The sequence below is a fragment of the Oratosquilla oratoria genome, chromosome 17, assembly GCF_046742065.1.
Source record: "Oratosquilla oratoria isolate Oo_2021 chromosome 17, ASM4674206v1, whole genome shotgun sequence".
Taxonomy (NCBI): Eukaryota; Metazoa; Arthropoda; class Malacostraca; order Stomatopoda; family Squillidae; genus Oratosquilla; species Oratosquilla oratoria.
Genome location: NC_134793.1, coordinates 54,168,411 through 54,188,410, shown reverse-complemented (window position 1 = coordinate 54,188,410; position 20,000 = coordinate 54,168,411). Strand labels below are relative to the sequence as shown.

At 41.1% G+C, this 20,000-nt stretch overlaps 1 protein-coding gene across 1 annotated transcript in view; it reads left to right on the top strand.

The window, feature by feature from the left end:
* Positions 1–14,916: 14,916 nt before the first annotated feature.
* The window catches only part of LOC143034286 (uncharacterized), a 72,628-nt gene continuing 67,544 nt past the window's right edge, over positions 14,917–20,000 (top strand). Inside the window, exons 1-4 of the mRNA XM_076200221.1 lie at positions 14,917–16,165; positions 16,256–17,403; positions 17,614–18,192; positions 18,337–19,368. Of these exons, the coding sequence (XP_076056336.1) occupies positions 14,917–16,165; positions 16,256–17,403; positions 17,614–18,192; positions 18,337–19,368 (4,008 nt within the window). The remainder of the gene's footprint in view (positions 16,166–16,255; positions 17,404–17,613; positions 18,193–18,336; positions 19,369–20,000) is intronic.

The following is a 20,000-nucleotide window of genomic DNA, read 5'->3' as shown; positions in this document are numbered from 1 at the left end:
TGGGCCGATCTGTCCTTCACCTCATAGGACACCTGGTCCGCTCATGGGACGACCAATAAGAAGCATACGTCCATATTTTATTTTTCACCATGGGGTATTGGCTGCATGTTACTGTGGCAAAGTAGCATGCACTGTAGGAGAGAGACCAAACGCAGAGTATGGGATCCAATATATTTGACGTTTCGCCCAGCAGGGCTTTTTCAGAAATAACACAGTTGAGAAACATTTTACTCCTTATATGGCCCGAGCTTGCGGGGAGAAACAAACATAAAAATGGTGTACACACAATTTGGGCAAACTGCTTGTTACTTGGTAATTGAAATTGTCAATGGTTTATCTATTGCAAAAAAATCCACTGTTCTGATTTATATTATCAATGAGGGATATAAACACAGATTCAAAACATCTACGTTGCATTGTATGGTTTTCATATTTTATAATTTTTGAATTATTCCAGTCAGCATTGTGGCCTGTATTGAATCTATGTTTAACAATAGCATTATTCATATTGTATATTTTCATATCATATTTATGCTCTCATATTCTCTTATCAATACCACGGAAACTTTCACCAATGTAGACCTTTTAACAACCTAGACATGGCACACAGTGAATACCTGCTTGGCGAATATTTCCCCTGCTCTTATTTCGGTTTTTAATAAGATTGCCAACTGTTACCGAGCTGGTTTTAACAACATTAACACCAGCCTTATTTAATAATGGGGAAATATTATCTGCAACTGAGGTATTAGGTAATAATTATCACTAAAATAAAACAACAGTTTGAAATACAAAGGTTCACTAGTCTGATAAAATCACAAATAGGCACAGGTAACTCATCATGTTCAGATAATACACTGGTTAACACCTCAATGGCTTTTTTAGTTGGTACATTGGAAAATTACGATACTACATCAAAGCTTGCCAACTGCTTATTTTTCATACTTATATTTTTAATCCTATTGATATAGTATAGCTATTTTCCAATGTACAGGTAACTCACCATGTTCAGACAATACATTGGTTAACACCTCAATGGCTTTTTTAGTAGGTACATTGGAAAATAATGATACTATATCAAAGCTTGCCAACTGCTTATTTTTTATACTTATATTTTTAATCCTATTGATATAGTATCGTTATCATAGCTTACCAACTGCTTATTTTTATACTTATACTTTTAATCCTATTGATATAGTATCATTATCAAAGCTTGCCAACTGCTTATTTTTTATACTTATATTTTTAATCCTATTGATATAGTATCGTTATTTTCCAATGTACCAGCTAAAAAAGTAATTGAGGTGTTAACCAATGTATTGTCTGAACATAATGAGTTACCTGTACCTGTTTGTGATTTTATCAGACTAGTGAACCTTTGTATTTCAATTTGTTGTTTTACTTTTAGTGATAATTATTACAGACAGACAGCAGGTTTACCAATGGGTTCCCCACTAAGCCCAGTGCTGGCGAACTTGTTTTTAGAACACTTAGAAAATACCAGTTTTAGCAGCATTGTCCCTAGAGAGTTAGTTTGGCTTAGATACGTCGACGATGTACTTATAATAGCTCCTCGTAGGTTAGATTTGAGTAGGATTTTAAATCAGTTAAATCTTGTAGAAGATAGTATAAAGTTTATAGCAGAATATGAAACTAACAACATGTTGCCCTATCTTGATACCCGTTTAAAAAGAGACGGAAACAATATAAAGTTTAAAGTTTTTAGAAAAAAAGACAAATGATAATGATTATATACATTTTTACTCTGCCACGGATAAGAAAACCAAAATGGAGATCATCATAGGTTTTTATCTTCGAGGCTTAAGAAAATGTTCAGAGAAGTATTTGGAAGAAGAATTTAATAAAAGTTTTAACGCTTTTACTGAACTAAAATACCCTTTTTATTTCATCCTAAAAGCCAAGAAGAAAGCTGGAATTATTCATAAAAGAGTAGGAAAAATAAAAGAAGAATGTACAAAGAGGATCATATTACCTAATACCTCAGTTGCAGACAATATTTCCTCATTATTAAATAAGGCTGGTGTTAATGTTGTTAAAACCAGCTCAGTAACAGTTGGCAATCTTATCAAAAGCCGAAATAAGAGCAGGGGAAATATTCGTCAAGCAGGAATTTACTGTGTGCCAAGTCTAGGTTGTGAAAAGGTCTACATTGGTGAAAGTTTCCGTGGTATTGATAAGAGAATATGAGAGCATAAATATGATATGAAAATATACAATATGAATAATGCCATTGTTAAACATAGATTCAATACAGGCCACAATGCTGACTGGAATAATTCCAAGATTATAAAATATGAAAACCATACAATGCAACGTAGATGTTTTGAATCTGCGTTTATATCCCTCATTGATAATATAAATCAGAACAGTGGATTTTTTTTTTGCAATAAATAAACAATTGGCAATTTTGATAACCAAGTAACAAGCAATTTGCGCAAATTGTGTGTTCACCATATTTATGTTTGTTTCTCCCCGCAAGATCGGCCTATATAAGGAGTAAAATGTTTCTCAACTGTGTTATTTCTGAAAAAGCCCTGCTGGGCGAAACGTCAAATATATTGGATCCCATACTCTGCGTTTGGCCTCTCTTCTACAGTGCTGTTGCAGTCGTTGCTGCTTTTACTCAAAGTAGCATGTAGTTGATACTTTAGGGTCTATATGGGGAGCCCCTACGGACCAGAGGCATACACCATTTTGTCTGTGATAGAGGAAGACTCTATACATAGAGAAATTGTGACACTTTTATACTACGACTGCCCCTCCGTTATGCTGTCCCCCAACCCCTTCTTACTGTCCTCTACCATTTCTCTGAATATTCACTTCCTTTTTTCGCCTACCTACCCTGTGGTGGGGGAAAAGAATACTACCACCAAGTATTTCCACTTGAGTCGTAAAAGGCGACAAAAAAGGGACGGGGGATGGCATTAGGGGTCCTACTACCTGTAGCCCCAAAAGGGGATCTTCCTTAAAAAAGAAAGTAAAGGCATAAGAGGGTCTGGGAGCTTTCCAACCAGTACCCTAAAGTTTGGGTCTTTTAATGTGCGTGAATGTAGTACAGATGAGAGTAAAAGGGAAGAGATAGGCAGTATGTTTATGAGAAGAAAGATGGATGTACTGGCTATGAGTGAATCTAAAATGAAAGGAAAGGGCAACTGTGAGTTTGGGATTGTAGCTGGGAGGTACTCAGGAGTGAAGAGGGAACGAGGGAGAGAAGCGGTGGCTTTACTAGTAAGTGAAGAGATAAGTAAGCGGGTAGTGGAGTGGAAGGAGGTGTCATCAAGGTTGATGTGGATGAAGGTGAAGCTGGGAAGGGAGATGTGGTTTTTGTGAGTGCGTATGGGACTGGTAGTGACAAGAGCGTAGAGGAAAGGGAGGCTTTTGGGTAGACCTAAATGCTAGGGTAGTAAATGAACCAATGGACGGAGTGATTGGGAAATATGGAGTTCCAGGTAAAAATCGTAGTGGAGAATTGATGGTGGAGATGTGTCTTGAGAGTTGATGATAGCAAATACAGTGTTTAGGAAGAAATTCAAGCATAAGTACACATGGGAGAGGGTGCTGAATGGAAGGGTGGCAGATAGAGCGTTAATGAACTATATAGTGGTGACCAGGAGTATGGTAGGAAAAGCTAAGGATGTACATGTTCTAAGGGGAAAGAGTGGAGGAATATCAGATCATTTCCTGGTGGAAGGTAAATTGAGAGGGGAGAATAGGTGGAGAAAGAGGAAAAGGGCAGAAGGTAGGGAGGTACTTGGAGTGAACTGCTTAAATGAGGGAAAAAAGGAAAATGAATATAAGAAGAAGTTGAGAGAGGAGTGGGAGAGAGTAAAGGATAGAATAGAACTAGGAGTAGAGGAGGAATGGGGATGGTTCAAAGAGGGAGTCATAAGGTGTGCAAAGATGGTGTGTGGAACAAGGAGGGCAGGAGTAAATAGAAGGAAGGGTAGTGAGTGGTGGGATGAGGAAGCAAATAAGGGTGTAGAAGAGAAGAAGCAGGCATTCATAAATTGGCTACAAATTAGAACGAGGGAATCGTATGAGAGGTACAAAGTAAAGAAAAAGGAAGTTAAACATAAGATAAAGGAAGCAAAGAGGAGAGCAGATATGAAATGGGGAAAGAGTATGACAGAAAAATTTGAAAGGAATAAAAAGATGTTTTGGAAGGTAATTAAAAGATGAAGAGGAGGCGAATCAAGTAGAGAAGAAAAGGCAAAAGGTGCAGATGGATAGATGATAATGAAAGAGAAGACAGTGAGAGGAAGGTGGGCAGAGTATTTTAGGGAGTTGCTAAATGTGAAGGAGGATAGGGAGAGAAAGGTAGTTGCAGCGGGAAGTGCTAAGAAAATGAGAGTGATAAGTAAGGGAAATGGAGGAGCAATAGGGAAGGATGAAGTGGAAGCAGCTGTTAAGATGATGAGAGCAGGTAAGGCACCTGGGTTGGATGAATGCCATGCAGAATGTCTGAAGAAAGGAGGTACAGTTATGGTGGACTGGCTGGTGAGGTTATTTAATGTTTGTTTAAGAGAGGGTAGAGTGCCGGAGGACTGGAGGAGTGCCTGTATAGTTCCGATTTACAAAGGAAAGGGGGACAAGTGTGAGTGTAGTAGTTACAGAGGGATCAGCTTGTTGAGTGTAGTTGGGAAGGCGTATGGGAGGGTCTTGATTGAGAGGATTAGGAGAGGAACAGAGGGAGTAATTGATGAGGAACAGTATGGTTTTAGAACAGGTAGGGGATGTGTACTGTAGATCAGATTTTTGTGGTAAGACAGATATGTGAGAAAGCTATAGGAAAAGGTAAGGACTTTTTTGGGCTTTTATGGATCTGGAAAAGGCTTACGACAGGGTAGACAGGAAGGCATTGTGGGAGGTACTACAGATATATGGGATAGAAGGAAACTGTTAATAGCAGTCAAGAGTTTTTAAGAGAGTAGTAGAGCTTGCATTAGGATTAGAAATGGAGAGAGTGAATGGTTTGTGGTAAAGGTGGGACTTCGTCAGGGGTGTGTTATGTCGCCCTGGCTGTTCAATCTTTACATGGATGGGGTGGTGCGAGTGGTGAATGCAAGGGTAGTGGGTCAGGGGTTAGAGATGATGAAAGAAAATGGAGAAAAGTGGGAGGTGAGCCAGCTGTTGTTTGCTGACGACACTGCGCTTATAGCAGGATCAGAGGAGGGATTGAGGAAGTTAATGACAGAGTTTGAGAAGGTGTGTGAAAGAAAGAATCTGAAAATAAATGTGGGCAAAAGTAAGGTGATGAGATGTACAAGGGGAGAGAGTGACAGTAGGCTGGAAGTGAGCATTAAGGGTGAGAAACTGGAGGAATTGGATAGTTTCAGATAATTGGGTGCGAAGGTGACAGGAAAGGGAGGAGTGGGGGTGGAGGTAGAATATAGATTGAGAGAAGCGAGTAAATGCCTTGGTGGATTAAAAAGTGTAATGAGAAATCGACATCTGGGAATGGATGCTAGGAGGAGATTATATGAAGGAGCGATTGTGTCAACAGCAATGTACGGGGCAGAAACATGGAACATAAGAGAAGAAGAGAGGAGGAGTTTGAATGTGTTTGAGATGAAATGTCTGAGAAGTACAATAGGGGTTACTAGGCTAGATAGAGTGAGAAATGAGGAGGTGAGGAGGAGAACAGGGATGGAAAGGGAGCTGGGAGATAGAGTTGATGAAAGAGTATTAGAAAGGGTTTGGACACATGGAAAGAATGAGTGAAGAAAGATTAGTAAAAGAAGTGTGGAAGGCGGAGGTGGAAGGAGGAGGTGGAAGGAGTGAATATGAAGGGGCGTCCTAGGATGAGATGGATGGATGGGGTGAAAGGGGCTTTACAAAAGAGAGGAATGTCTGTAGAGGAAGGACGGGAGAGGTCAGAGGATAGGGGTGAATGGAGAAGAGTTGTGTATAGATGAATCTGTGTTGCATGAGGGGGAGTGGGTGGGCAATGGGGGGGGGTGAGGAAGTATGTATGAGAAAAAATTTGACGCAGCCTGAAGGGATTTCTCCCCGTCTTCTCCTTTTCTGTATGAGGGGACGGAGAGTGGGGGTCGCCGAATTTATAAAGCGGCCTTGCTGTGGATGTGCTGTGTCTTGCGACACTGCTTCTGACCCAGGGCAGTGGATAGGATGCAGGGATGACCCGTCATCCAGGAGGTGCCAAGATAAGAGGGAGGGAGGAGGGTGGAGGGGAGTGGAATATATGGGAAATGAAATGGGTGGGAGTGATTTCTATGCCTTTTTCTTTTTGGCTACCCCCCGTGTAAGGGGGAAAAGCCTTTGGTATATGTATGTATTGTTAAAACATGTCATGTCCTTTTATGTGTCATAATTCTATATATTTTGTTTAGTATTAAGTTTATCACTCAACCATGTAAATAACTACTTCTGTCACACTGTAAATACTACTCTACGACAACAAATTGATGTAGTGGCAACCGTCATAGCCTTCCTGGTCAGCTTCCTTGCTTCTTAGCGCAGATCTCGACTGGTTGTGCACAAGACAGCTGGATGTGACTTAATATAGTAAATTCGTAGAAAGAAATAGTCTTTAATTGCTCCGCTACTCACATCGCCTTCAGAGGTGTGGATCACAACCTTCCTCATTTTCTGGTAGCAGCAACTAGGATACGAAGATCTCCACAACCCAACATTCTCGTAGCAACGCAAGTCTACCTAGGAACGCTATCCAACGAAGCCAGCAACATTACTATAAGGCAATCAACTGCAATGTAGCCAGAAACATAACTGGAAGGAAACCAACTCCAACGTAACCAGTAACATTACTAAGAGGCAATCAACTCTAACGTAGCCAGCAACATCGCTACTAGCCACAGACCTCTTCCGCCAATTCCCTCGCCATCGTCCAGCACCACGGACAAAAGCCCCTTCCCAAGACCACTACCACGCGTGGACAAGTTCACCACCCACCCGCCATCGCCACAAACGAACCTACAACCAGACTCGTTTTTCCAACCCATCCACGGGCCCTCCACTTCTCGAATGAATTATCCTTCTACACTATGGGTCCCGATATATATATATATATATATATATATATATATATATATATATATATATATATATATTATATATATATATATATATATATATATACAAACACACACACACACACACACACACACACACACACACACACATATATATATATATATATATATATATATATATTTCAACTGTATTATGAGTACATTGTAAATTTTCACGTCATACTCATTTTGTTTTACAGCCTTGTACCATCTGTGTTCATCTCATCTCACCTTGAGACAAAAATACCTCATCACCCAGATGCCGGACCATCACCATATCATCTTTAGTAAATAAATGCAATTTCCGTGATAGGTTTCATCTAGTGGTTACTCTCTTTTACCTTTGTGTATCTTATGACGCGGTCCAAAACATCTCAACCCACACACAATTATTATACTCGTTCCCGTTCTGCCAAAAACTAACCCACTCCATGTCTACCTCTTCCGATAACAACTCTCCACAACCCCCCACCAAAGATACATAATCTTAAAACAATAATCAAAGAAGATAGTAGTTTACCCAAATTTAATGGACGGAATATTCCCGTACACAACTTATTCTACGAAGTTGAATCTGAAATCACACGTAAAAGCATCACAGACAATAAAACAAAAATCCCCATCCATAAATCAAAGAGTTGGTCGTGTGCAAAGGTGTTATAATCCAATTCGATATTTTGATGAAACATATTCAGAGTTTGTTCAACATTTCAAAAACTTCTTTGCAGTATTTGATCAACTTGGCTCATTTTCACCTCTCTACTCATTAGTCACAACGTACAATACCGGCCCACATAAAAAAAGGAAATAGCAGTAGAACTTGCATCCACTTTCAAAAGCGAGATCAAGGAAAACCTAAAAAAGTCAAACTGGGTTATAGATGACGAAATCTCACTCGAACACATAGTCTCGCTGTTAGTCTATTTCTGACTACTTTCTCAATTACACCCAGACACACTCTTAAAAACTGGCACGATTTCATTCACACTAGGCACCACACTAGGAGAATTTTCCAAGAAATTCTCCGATACGTAAAGAACAATTGTTCATATTCACAATCAGTCTCTACCTATCACCTTCACTCACACAGTAGCCTAAGTAACACGATCAACGTTACATAACACGAGCTCTTGCACTCGCTACCGCTCACGTCAGTGCTCTCAATCACGAACACCATTATTTTGTACCTACTGCCAAAAACCAGGACATAGCACAAACATATACTACTACAGACAGCTGTCTCAGCCATATAGCTACTGCGATGACCACGGAACATGTTACCACCCGAGTGACTACTGCCGCGTGCTCTTAGCAAAATAACAGCAAAAACCTGCTTCACCACAACGCTCCCTCGTCAGAGACACACATAACACACCTTCCGTATGACTACAAAGCACAAGCACAACACGCAAGTCCACACAAAGCACTCCATACCCGGAGTTTCCCTCACCAAACCTTACCTGTGCTTACTCTGAACACCCCGGACACTTCTTCACTTTCCATGGTATTCAGGGCAACACCAAACTCACCAACAACACCAAACTCACCAAATTTCTAGACACGGGATCTCCTGTTCATATTACGTCCACGTTCAATTTGAACAAACTCCGTTCGGAGCGCAAGAAAGTAACCATCCTAGATCCCCCTGATATCCAACTCGCCAATGTTGATGGGGTACCATTCCCTATCTTTGGAAAGTTCCACTTGGATATTAACTCTAAAGATCAATGCCCACCCATTCCAATTACTGTCTACATAGCTGACATACATTTTCCCCCTGACATCCTCATAGGCTTGAACTTGATGAAGGAACATAATATAGTTTTATATCCCTCTCAGAATGGTATAATTTATGCAAACCATTTTGTCCCTGCGTTGCATTCAGAACCCACTCCTTTCGATCATTAGCAAAATACACGTGACCGAGCTCCAACAGCCAAACACAAGCAGCTCCAATATCTGCTCAACCACTCTAAAACCCCCTCAGGAATCCACCTCTCCTTCCTTGCTTACAGCTGTCGACATGTATTCCAAATGTAACAGATGTACAAACTCCCGCACGTCAAAATCAGCTAAACGTCAAACAAAACTGTCATTCAATACCGCCAATAATTCATCGACTAAGATGTCTTATCCCTCATTGAAGATTTCAACCTTCATTCCAGCCCAGTCTCACAACTGTTATCTGCTTTCAAGCTCACTCATGTAGTAATCATCAGCTCATAAAACACTGTTCCCTTATGAGTATACACAATTATACATACGAGTTTTCCAAGCCTCAAACACCGATGCAATTCATATACCAGAGACAAGCCGCGTGAATGGTATCTCCCTACTTTCCGTCATCAATTTAACACCAAAGAAATGTCACACGTGCATATTGATTGGAAATTATGTTAATGCCCCCCTCCATTTCACAGATGGCACTAATATTTGTGATTTCTTGGTATATCCCTCACGTATACAATTCATGGAAGACAAATTCCCCACTTCACAAGTGTGTACCATAATTTCCGACATGCTAAAAGCACAGGAGCCCATTCATGCATTGCATTTCAATCCCATAGATTTTCCTGACTCACAAGCTGACTTGTTACTCTTTGCAACAAATTTAGATATACCATCGCGTTACCAGGTGAACCCCTTGGAGTAACAAACCTCATTCAGCACCATATACCCTTTCGGGAAAAAAGCAAAACCAAGTTACATTCCCGAATACAGATTACCACTCGATTGTAGATAACCTCATAACAGACATGATCGGGCAGGATATAATCGAACTTTCAATCTCTGAATGGAATTTCCCTCTCTTTGTTGTTCTCAAACACGATGGTTTCTTTCGCCCAGTTATGGATTTCAGATAATTAAACAAACTAACTATCCCTGAAAGACACTCCACACCGGTATTACACATCTTACACACCGTCGGTGAAAACAGCGTGGTTTTCACAACCTTGAACCTCATGCCAGGATATTTTCAGATTCCTCTTGATACAGAGTCTAGACCTTTCACAGCATTCAGCACAAACAATAGACACTTCCAATTCAAACGCCTTTGTATGGTTCTTATTTCAAACCCCTCTGTTTTCACATCTCATGTACACAGTACTTGCAGGCCTACTAGGACACTCAGTTTTCATGTATCTCAACATTATCATCGCTTCCAAATATGTTAGCGAACACCTACATACACGTAACTCTGTCTTCTCACGATTAGCAAAGGCATAACTCAAACTAAAACTTAAGAAGTGCTCCTTCCTTCAAGAAGAAATACGCTTCTTAAGCCATGTCCTTAAACCTCAAGGAATTTTAACCTCGCAAGACAAGGTCAAGGCAGTCATTGATTTTCCACGCCATGCTTCTGTTGACCACATACGTTTATTCCTTGGTCTATCAGGTTTTTACAGACATTATACCAAAGGTTACATTGGTATAGCAGCACCCTTAACCACCTTAATTAAGAAAGACGCTGCCCTTAACTGGACACCTGACCAACCAAGAGAAAGCTTTTAATGACTTAGAACAAGCCTTAACGACGGCACCTGTCCTTTCTTTTCCATACCATAAGCTTCCTTTTACAATATACACAGACCCTTGCTACACAGGCATCGTCGCAGTCCTCATCCAACAACACGACACAAAACTCAGACCAATTGCCTATGCTAGGTGCGCACTCCATCAACATGAATAAAATTTATCAGTAACGGAAATAGAAGCACTAAATGTAATATAAGCCCTTACGCACCTTAGAGAGATCCTTGGTTATAAGATACATATCCACACCGACCACCAACTAATCTTACACCTTTTCAAAGGGAAAATATCGCAGGCAAATTAGCACGTTGGTTTCTCACCATACAAGAATCCATACTAATATTCCATTTTGTTCACGGAAAGCCAACGTGGTGGCAGACGCACTCGGTCACCACGTCGCTTTCATCGGTCAAGATCCCTCTCCTGTCAACCTTACGCAAACACGCATTGCCACAGCGCAAAAGTCTAACCCCTTTTGGAAATGTGTTATATACTTCCTTTCCTCTAGTGATACAACAGACACAAATGATTTTCCTCCAAATATCGACAACTACACCTTAATAGACGAAGCACTGTATCACACAACAACACTGAAGAACAAACATGATCTCAACCGTTCAGCGCTTCAATTTGTTGATCCTCCGGAACTCACTCCTGAAGTTCTAAAACTCGTACACGATTCATCCATCGATGCCCACCTAGGAAAGGACAAATGCTTGACACAAGCCAGTTTGCAGTACTTCTGTTTAACCATAAGGAAAGGTATACACGCCTATTTTGATGCTTGCCATTCATGTGCTTCACACAAAGATCATATTAGTGGTCATGTTCCCATCTTAACTTATCCTGTCCCTTGCAAACCTTTTGACACAGTAGCTATTAATCTTCTTAAGTTACCACTCACCCCCAGAGGAAAAAAATACCTCTTTGTGTAGACCATTTTTCCCGATTCTGCATTCTTTTACCCTTATCAGACAAGACAGCACAACACATTGCACAAACGATTGCTGAAAAACTCAAATGCCCCTACACTACACCTAAAACACTAATTTCTGACAACAGAACAAAGTTTAACAATGAAATTCTCACAAACATGTGTAAACACTTTAACATCACAAAATGCAACACTACTTCTTATCAACCTAGCTCTAATGGTTTGGTCGAGAGACAGAACCACAAAACCCTAAATATTCTCCGACATCTTGCCTCTGATATACATTCTTTTTGAGATGAAAATGTACCAAACATTCAAGCTTATATTAACAGTACCATTAACAGGTCAATATCGGTGTCAATATATTTTGTCCTTTTTGGTTCTGACAAAAAGCTCCCATATGATCTCCCTACGTCAGACATATCCCACATTTACAATTTTGACGATTATGTCAAAGAAAAAGTACAAAACCTCAATAATCTCTTCAAGAGAATTCACAATACCATTATTCAATCCAAAGACAATATGGCACGGCTTCATAATACAGGAGCGATATATTGCATAGTTAAAATTGGGGACATTGTGTACACCATAAACCACTCACCCACTTCGAAACTTTCTCCAAAGTTCACGGAACCCTTCCGCATTATTGGCCTAGTACCAAACATTAAAGTGAGAGCATTTAGTATGCAGAATTTAACAGAGACAGTCCTTCACAGATATATCAAAAGAGTACCTCGAGGCCTAGACCTCCAGCATTTCCCATCTCCATCTCCAACAACCCCTCCATCACAAAATTCTCCAAATTCCACTACACCAACTTCATCTACTCCTCTTCCTAGATACAGCTTACGGAAAAAGCCACTATATAAGATAATATCTTCTAGGTGAGCTGAATTGTATCTACTTTCCACATGTCATTAGGTTTGAGTAAATGTTATTAAATTATCTTCTACGAACTACTCGCTGAGGACAGCGAAAGATAGCCGAACCGAGCGCTCTTGAAAGAAGACATATTACACGTCACAGGATATCAGAACTACACGTCACAGGACGTCACACTACGAGAAGATAGATATCAAGCCAGACGACGTCGTGTACGTCGCAGCAGCAGCACCAAGCGACTGTTGAGCGTCAGGTCTAACCAGAACGCGACCAATGGCCACTTAACAATGGAATAAAGCCGACCTGACCTTGACCTCTTACGACACCTGGATCACAATTGAAGAAGTCCTGGTTGCTATAGAGATACCACTTGGCAGAAAAGCTGTACTGGGTATAAGTATCGTCTTCTTTTTCACATTTAATTAAAAAAGTGGGAAGACTGTACAGATTGACTTTACATTGTAAATACCCATTGCTATCCGAATAATTGATTTCTGTAAATTTTCATTATTTGTTTGTTTATTTATTTATTTATTTATTTATTTATTTATTTATTTATTTATTTATTTATTTATTTATTTATTTATTTATTTATTTATTTATTTATTTATTTATTTATTTATTTATTTATTTATTTATTTATTCATTTATTTATTTATTTATTTATTTATTTATTTATTTATTTATTTATTTATTTATTTATTTATTTATTTATTTATTTATTCATTTATCTATTTATATATTCAACAACACCCGCCAAGAGAGGAATGAGCTGAAAAAGTCTCATGTCATATAGGAATATAAATGCACAAAAGGGAACTTCGAAGCCCTTTCCTCCTTGTACATAGGCATGACGACTATGAAGCTGGAATTCAGACTGGTTGGACACAAATACACAGAAGCCCCAAAGAATCATTACACGAGAAGAATTAGAATAGAACACGAAAATCTTGGAAACTTGCATGGACCTGAGAACATTAAAGATAATCGAGGCCCTTTATATCAAGGATAAAAACCCTAATTTGAATATACAAGCACTTGATTTATTAGCGCTACCCAGTATGAGAACACAGGGTAGGTCAGAACTCTGAGGAGATAATTTATGGACATTTTTTCAAACTATCATGTGATCTCTCCCAGTCTAATAATTTCACGTGGTCAAATACCGTTATTAGTTGACACTAAACACACTCCCTGAAGAAGGCTCAGTTAAGCCGAAATCCTGATCGGAGATTATGTCCGCCTACGCTCGAGTTCTACGGAGTTTAAACCCTGTAACACGACGATTAGTGAGATCTTTAGAAAGTATCTGCAAGAAAATCATTAATGCAGATGACAGCATCACCTTCAACAAAATTTATTTATTTATCTACTTATTTAATTGTTTATTTATTTATTTTTTTTTTTTTTATATATATATTTATTTATTTATTTATTTATATATTTATTTATTTATTTATTTATTTATTCATATTTATTTATTTATTTATTTATTTGTTTATTTAGTGTTGCGTGATCGCAAGTATGTGTTCCTTTGTAATAGATGTACTTTTCATGTTACCACTTGTTTCGGGTAGTTGTAGCCACGCCCTAATTTTTTCGTCTTTCTGAATTACCGATCGTATGAAATATAATATTCTTTGTTCCGTGTGTATTATTCCTTTGTTATCCTTTTATTTTAGTTAGTTAGGATATTGTTTATATTGTATATTGTACCTTATTATGTTGATAATATCTGTGTGTATTATGTTATTCTACTCACCCTGCCTGTAATGAAATAAATAATAACGGCTTGTGAGTTAGCAACTGCGGCCCCCTCATGGTGACCGCAGTCACGAGTGAATACGCATTCGTATTTTTTCTCTCTCTAATTTCTGAACCCGTACAGAGCGGACACTTCCCGCTCCTCTATAAAATCTCTAGGTTAAGTGTGTTAGGTGGACCCTAGTGGTAACAAGTGGTCCGGGTAGGCATAAAATAAGTGTGTGTGTAGTGCTAAGTGAAATGTACATAATTTATGTTAGAACACCATAGTTTTGCCTTAACCTTGCCCCTTTGAGTTATCCACCGGTCACCTAAACCTATTGACATACGTGCTTGAAGGTACTGCACAGATTTATTTGATGTGCAGTACATTGTTACCCTGCCATTTAGGCTCAATATGGTTCGTCGATGATTGGAGGTAGAATTGTTTCTCCAATTAAGATTGGGCATTAATGGGAGGCGTAACAAGTGGGGGCCTTACGACCGGGATAGTAGCCATTAGTGCATTTATATTGTTAGAACGCCTATACGGTTGTGGTTCATCGCCGAGATTTGTGGTAAGCTATTGAATTGTTACCATTATTTCATGCTCTTGCGATACCAGCTAACAGTTGCATTACCATACGTGTGGCTAATCCCTATTATACGTATTTCATTAATTCAATAGGTTGCCAACTAGCTAATAAGCAACATTTTGTTATTCCTTGTCTTCCAACATCTTAGTTCAACATGTTCAACTTGGAGAACTTCGTAAAGGCGCCTTCAGCCGAAGAGGTAAGGAAGCTTAACAAACCAGAGTTAGAGATTATAGCACATCATTATCAAATAAGCGAGTGCTCCGGTTTAAATAAGAACCCCTTGAAAAACAAAATTGTTGAGTACTTAGAGGAAAATAAACTCATCCTCGCCTCACGGGAAGATGTTGGGGGTGCTAGCCCCGTAAATGATTTAGCTTTACAGGTTGAACTTAAGAAGTTGGAACTAGAAATAGAGAGACTCAAGTCTCAAAGTCATGGTATAGAAAAAACACCTAATATTCCGAAATTTAACGAGGATGAACCAGACAAGTTCTTTTCTATTTTCGAGAAGTTAGCACGTATGTACCAATGGCCATTCAGCCAGTGGACGCAGATGGTGTATGGTGCCCTCTCGGGAAAAGCTCTCGACACATTTATTGCACTTTCCGAGAGTCAGAGTAGTGATTATTATGTACTTAAATATAATATTCTACAAGCATACCAACTTGTTCCTGAAGCCTACCGGCAACAATTCAGGAAATGTAGGAAATCCAACCAGGAGACATACGTGGAGTACTTCCAACGAAAGCTCCGCTTGTTCACCCGGTGGGTGGAGAGCGAGGAGGCTCACGTAGACCTGGAGAAACTCAAAGGGTTAATATTGATGGAAGATATTAGAAATAATATCCCTCCAGATGTGCGAGCCAACTTGGATCAGCGAGGTATTCGTACCTTGGCAGAGGCTGGCCCAGCGGCCGACTATTACCATTTAACTAATCCTAGAATGCATTCCAGGTCTCACCCTACCTTGCCCCAAAGCTCCCCCCCCACTAGGGACTCCAAGCCAGTCGGACCTCCACAGGCTCCTCGACCGCCGGCTCACTCATCATCTGCTTCATCTACCTCAGGTAAGCCTATTGATAGTGAGACCAGGGAATCTACCCTCACTGGAGGCAGGAGCTATTGCAAGTATTGCAAAAGACCAGGACATCATGTTGATGAATGTTTCAAACTACAACAAAGAAAGGTTCCTCTCCAAGGGTCCCCCTCTCTCTCGATCAATGTGGCCAAGCAATCGGAAAGTTTTTTGGAGCCCTGTCTCACTGCTGTTAGCCCATCAGTTGTCCCAGATAATCCTTCCTCACCTATGTTATCAACATTTGAACCATTCTGTTCTTCTGGTTCAGTGGCCCTTAATCAAGATAGCCCACCTACATCTATCAAGCTTCTGAGAGACACAGGCTCAGCCCTATCATTAATTACAAAAGATGTGGCTGCTTTGATAAATGTATGTTATACTGGGAATTGGGTCCTTGTGAACGGTTTAACAGGCGGGTCACGTATCCCTATATGCCAAGTATACTTGCGGTCAGATATTAGGACAGGTTATGCCCAGGTAGGAGTAGTCGACAAGTTACCTGTAGAAGGAGTTTCACTTCTGATAGGAAATGACCTCGCCGGGGGCACGATGTTACCTAATGTCATAGTCTCCTCGTGTCCCTCTGCCGAGAATAATACTTCCCAATTAGAGGCAGACATTCCGGGCATATTCCCTGCATGTGCTGTTACTCGTAGCATGAGCCGCAGGGTGGAGGCAGAGATTAGCGAGCATAATGAGGATGCTCATGTTGGTGTAATTACCCCCCAACCTAGTGAGAACACCGAGGATGTTCCTACTCAGCCTGACCTTGCTGATTTAAATCTAGGTGAATTTTTTGAAACTTCTCCTCCACCCGGTGACCTTCATAATAGGTTTGATAGCGAAAACGACACTGAGGGAGACAATGTTACCACCCTGGATAGTTTCGGTTCCTCCCCAGTCACTAGGAGTAGGCTCATTTGTTTCCAAAAAGAGGACCCTGAACTAGCCAGTTGTTTCCGTAGAGCTATTAGTGAAGAGGAAGCCAAGTCTGAATCTAACTGCTATTACCTTAGCTCAGACATATTGATGCGAAAGTTCCGTCCTACTGATTCCCCTGCAAATTACCCTTGGTCTGTCCGTCACCAAATAATGGTCCCAAGCCCATTACGGAAGGAGATCCTGGGTATTGCTCATGATGGGGTAGGAGGACATTTGGGAGTTAGGAAGACTAGTGCAAAAATTCTAACTCATTTCTATTGGCCTAAAATGAAGAGAGATATTAGTTCCTACATTAGTACATGTCACCGTTGTCAGGTAGCAGGGAAACCGCACCCCAGCGTTAAACCGTTCCCTCTACAACCTATCCCTGTCATTGAGGAACCCTTTGGCAGAATTGTCATAGATTGCGTTGGTCCTCTGCCAAAGACTCCCCGAGGTAATCAGTTTCTCTTTACTATGATAGACTGTGCCACCCGTTATCCAGAAGCCATTCCCTTGCGCCGCATCACAGCCAAGAATGTGGTGAGAGCCCTTATTCATTTCTTTACACAAGTAGGCCTTCCCACAGTAGTGCAGTCGGACCAAGGATCCAATTTTACTTCCCGATTGTTTAATCAGGTAATGCAGAGTTTGGGTGTCCGGCAGTCTAGGTCTTCAGCCTATCATCCCCAATCCCAGGGGGTGGTGGAGCGATTCCATCTGACATTCAAACGCATGTTGCGCATTTACTGCTTGTATTTTGGGAAGGATTGAGACAAGAGGGTTGACCTGCTCCTATTGGCGGTTAGAGACTCTGTTCAAGAATCCTTAGGATTCTCCCCATTTCAGCTAATTTATGGCCACGAGGTGCGAGGACCTCTCAAAGCCCTCAAAGAAAGTTGGCTGCTAGAAAATAGTGTCACACCCTTGGTATCATATGTAGTTGAGTTTAGAGAAAAATTAAAAGCTGCTGTGAGGCTGGCTAATGCCCATTTAAAATCTGCTCAGATAAAAATGAAGCAACAATTTGACAAAAAACATAAGGTAGAGCATAGGGAATTTAGGGTAGGTGATGAGGTGTTAGCGTTCTTGCCCGTGCAGACACACCCATTCCAGGCAAGGTATGATGGACCTTTCCAAATTGTAGACAGGGTAGGGGACGCCAATTACGTTGTATATACGCCAGGCAGACGTAAGAAAAAACGTCTGGTGCATGTCAATCTACTGAAACCCTACAGAGTGAGAAAGAGTAAGGAAAGGGAGGAAAATGTTGAACCTTCCTTGTCCGCTTGTGTTGTAGTGCCTACATGTGATAATGATCAGAAAGACAACTTCCCTGAACTCCAGAGTGGCTTGTATGCTAAAGTGGACAATTCCACAATACTCTATGATCCCAGTACAAAGTTAGGCCATCTCTCTAATGACCAAGCGAGTGATATTTCTTCTCTTTTGACAGACTATAGTGTTATATTTAGTGACCATCCTCACCCCTGTTCAGCTGTAGAGCACGACATCGAAACCAACGGAGCTCGGCCCATCCGCCAACGTCCTTACCGCCTGAACGCATTCAAGAAGGAGTACGTCCATGAGGAGGTGCAACGCCTTCAGGAGGTTGGTATCATGGAGCCCAGTAGCAGTCCTTGGGCCTCTCCCGTGGTCTTGGTGCCGAGGCCCAATGGCTCTATACAACTGTGTGTCGACTACAGAAAGGTCAACACAGTCATGGAGCCGGATAGCTACCCCTTGCCATGCATTGATGACGTCATTAAAGACGTTGGTCGAACACAGTGGGTGACAAAACTGGAACTACTACAGGGCTATTACCAAGTTCGACTGTCAGAGTGGTCGAGGGCCATCTCCGCGTTCATCACTCCTGAGGGGCTGCATCAGTTTACTGTCCTCCCCTTCAACTTGTGGAATGCACCTGCAACCTTCCAACGCCTTATGAACATCGTAACGGCGGGGCTGGTGGGTGTCCGCTGCTACCTGGATGACCTCGTCGTCTTCAGCGACTCCTGGGGAGAACACGTGGACCGCCTAAGAGCCCTCTTTGCTGTTCTGGCAGCACACAGTTTGACAGTGAACCTCGCCAAGAGTGAGTTCGGCCATGCCCGCATCACATTCCTGGGGCATGTCGTCGGGAAAGGGGAGGTCCAACCGATTGCAGCCAAGATTACAGCCATTCTGCAGTATCCTGCCCCAAGCGACAAAAAGGGAGTGATGAGACTGTTGGGAATGGTGGGCTACTATCGTCGCTTCTGTCCCAACTTCTCCTCCGTGGTGGCTCCTCTCACCGACCTCCTGAGTACTAAGACCTCCTTCAAGTGGACCCAGGCTTGCCAGGACTCCTTCGAGAGCGTGAAGGCTCTGCTGGCAAATGCTCCTGTCCTACGTGCCCCTGATCTCCAGAGGCCGTTCACCATCCACGTCGACGCCAGCGAAGTTGGTGCCGGTGCCGTGCTTCTACAAGAGGGTGAGGAGGATCGTGTGTTACATCCTGTGTGTTACTTCTCAAAGAAGTTCCTAAAGGCGCAGAGGAACTATGCCACCATCGAGAAGGAGGCGTTAGCTTTGATTATGGCTCTGGAAGCGTTTAGAGTATACGTAGGAAGCACAGTTCACCCTGTGCAAGTGTTTACAGACCATAATCCCCTGACATTTGTGGAACGAATGAAAAACACTAATCAACGCCTTCTACGGTGGGCATTGGCCTTACAGCCATTCAATTTACAGATCGCGCACATAAGTGGAAAAAATAATGTGCTGGCTGATGCCCTATCCCGAACTACCCATGTGCAAACTTAAAATGTTAGTGTGATTGACCTTGGTTAAAGTGATTCTTTGCTTACAAACCCTTGTAAGCGTATTCTTTTGGGGGAGGGGTGTTGCGTGATCGCAAGTATGTGTTCCTTTGTAATAGATGTACTTTTCATGTTACCACTTGTTTCGGGTAGTTGTAGCCACGCCCTAATTTTTTCGTCTTTCTGAATTACCGATCGTATGAAATATAATATTCTTTGTTCCGTGTGTATTATTCCTTTGTTATCCTTTTATTTTAGTTAGTTAGGATATTGTTTATATTGTATATTGTACCTTATTATGTTGATAATATCTGTGTGTATTATGTTATTCTACTCACCCTGCCTGTAATGAAATAAATAATAACGGCTTGTGAGTTAGCAACTGCGGCCCCCTCATGGTGACCGCAGTCACGAGTGAATACGCATTCGTATTCT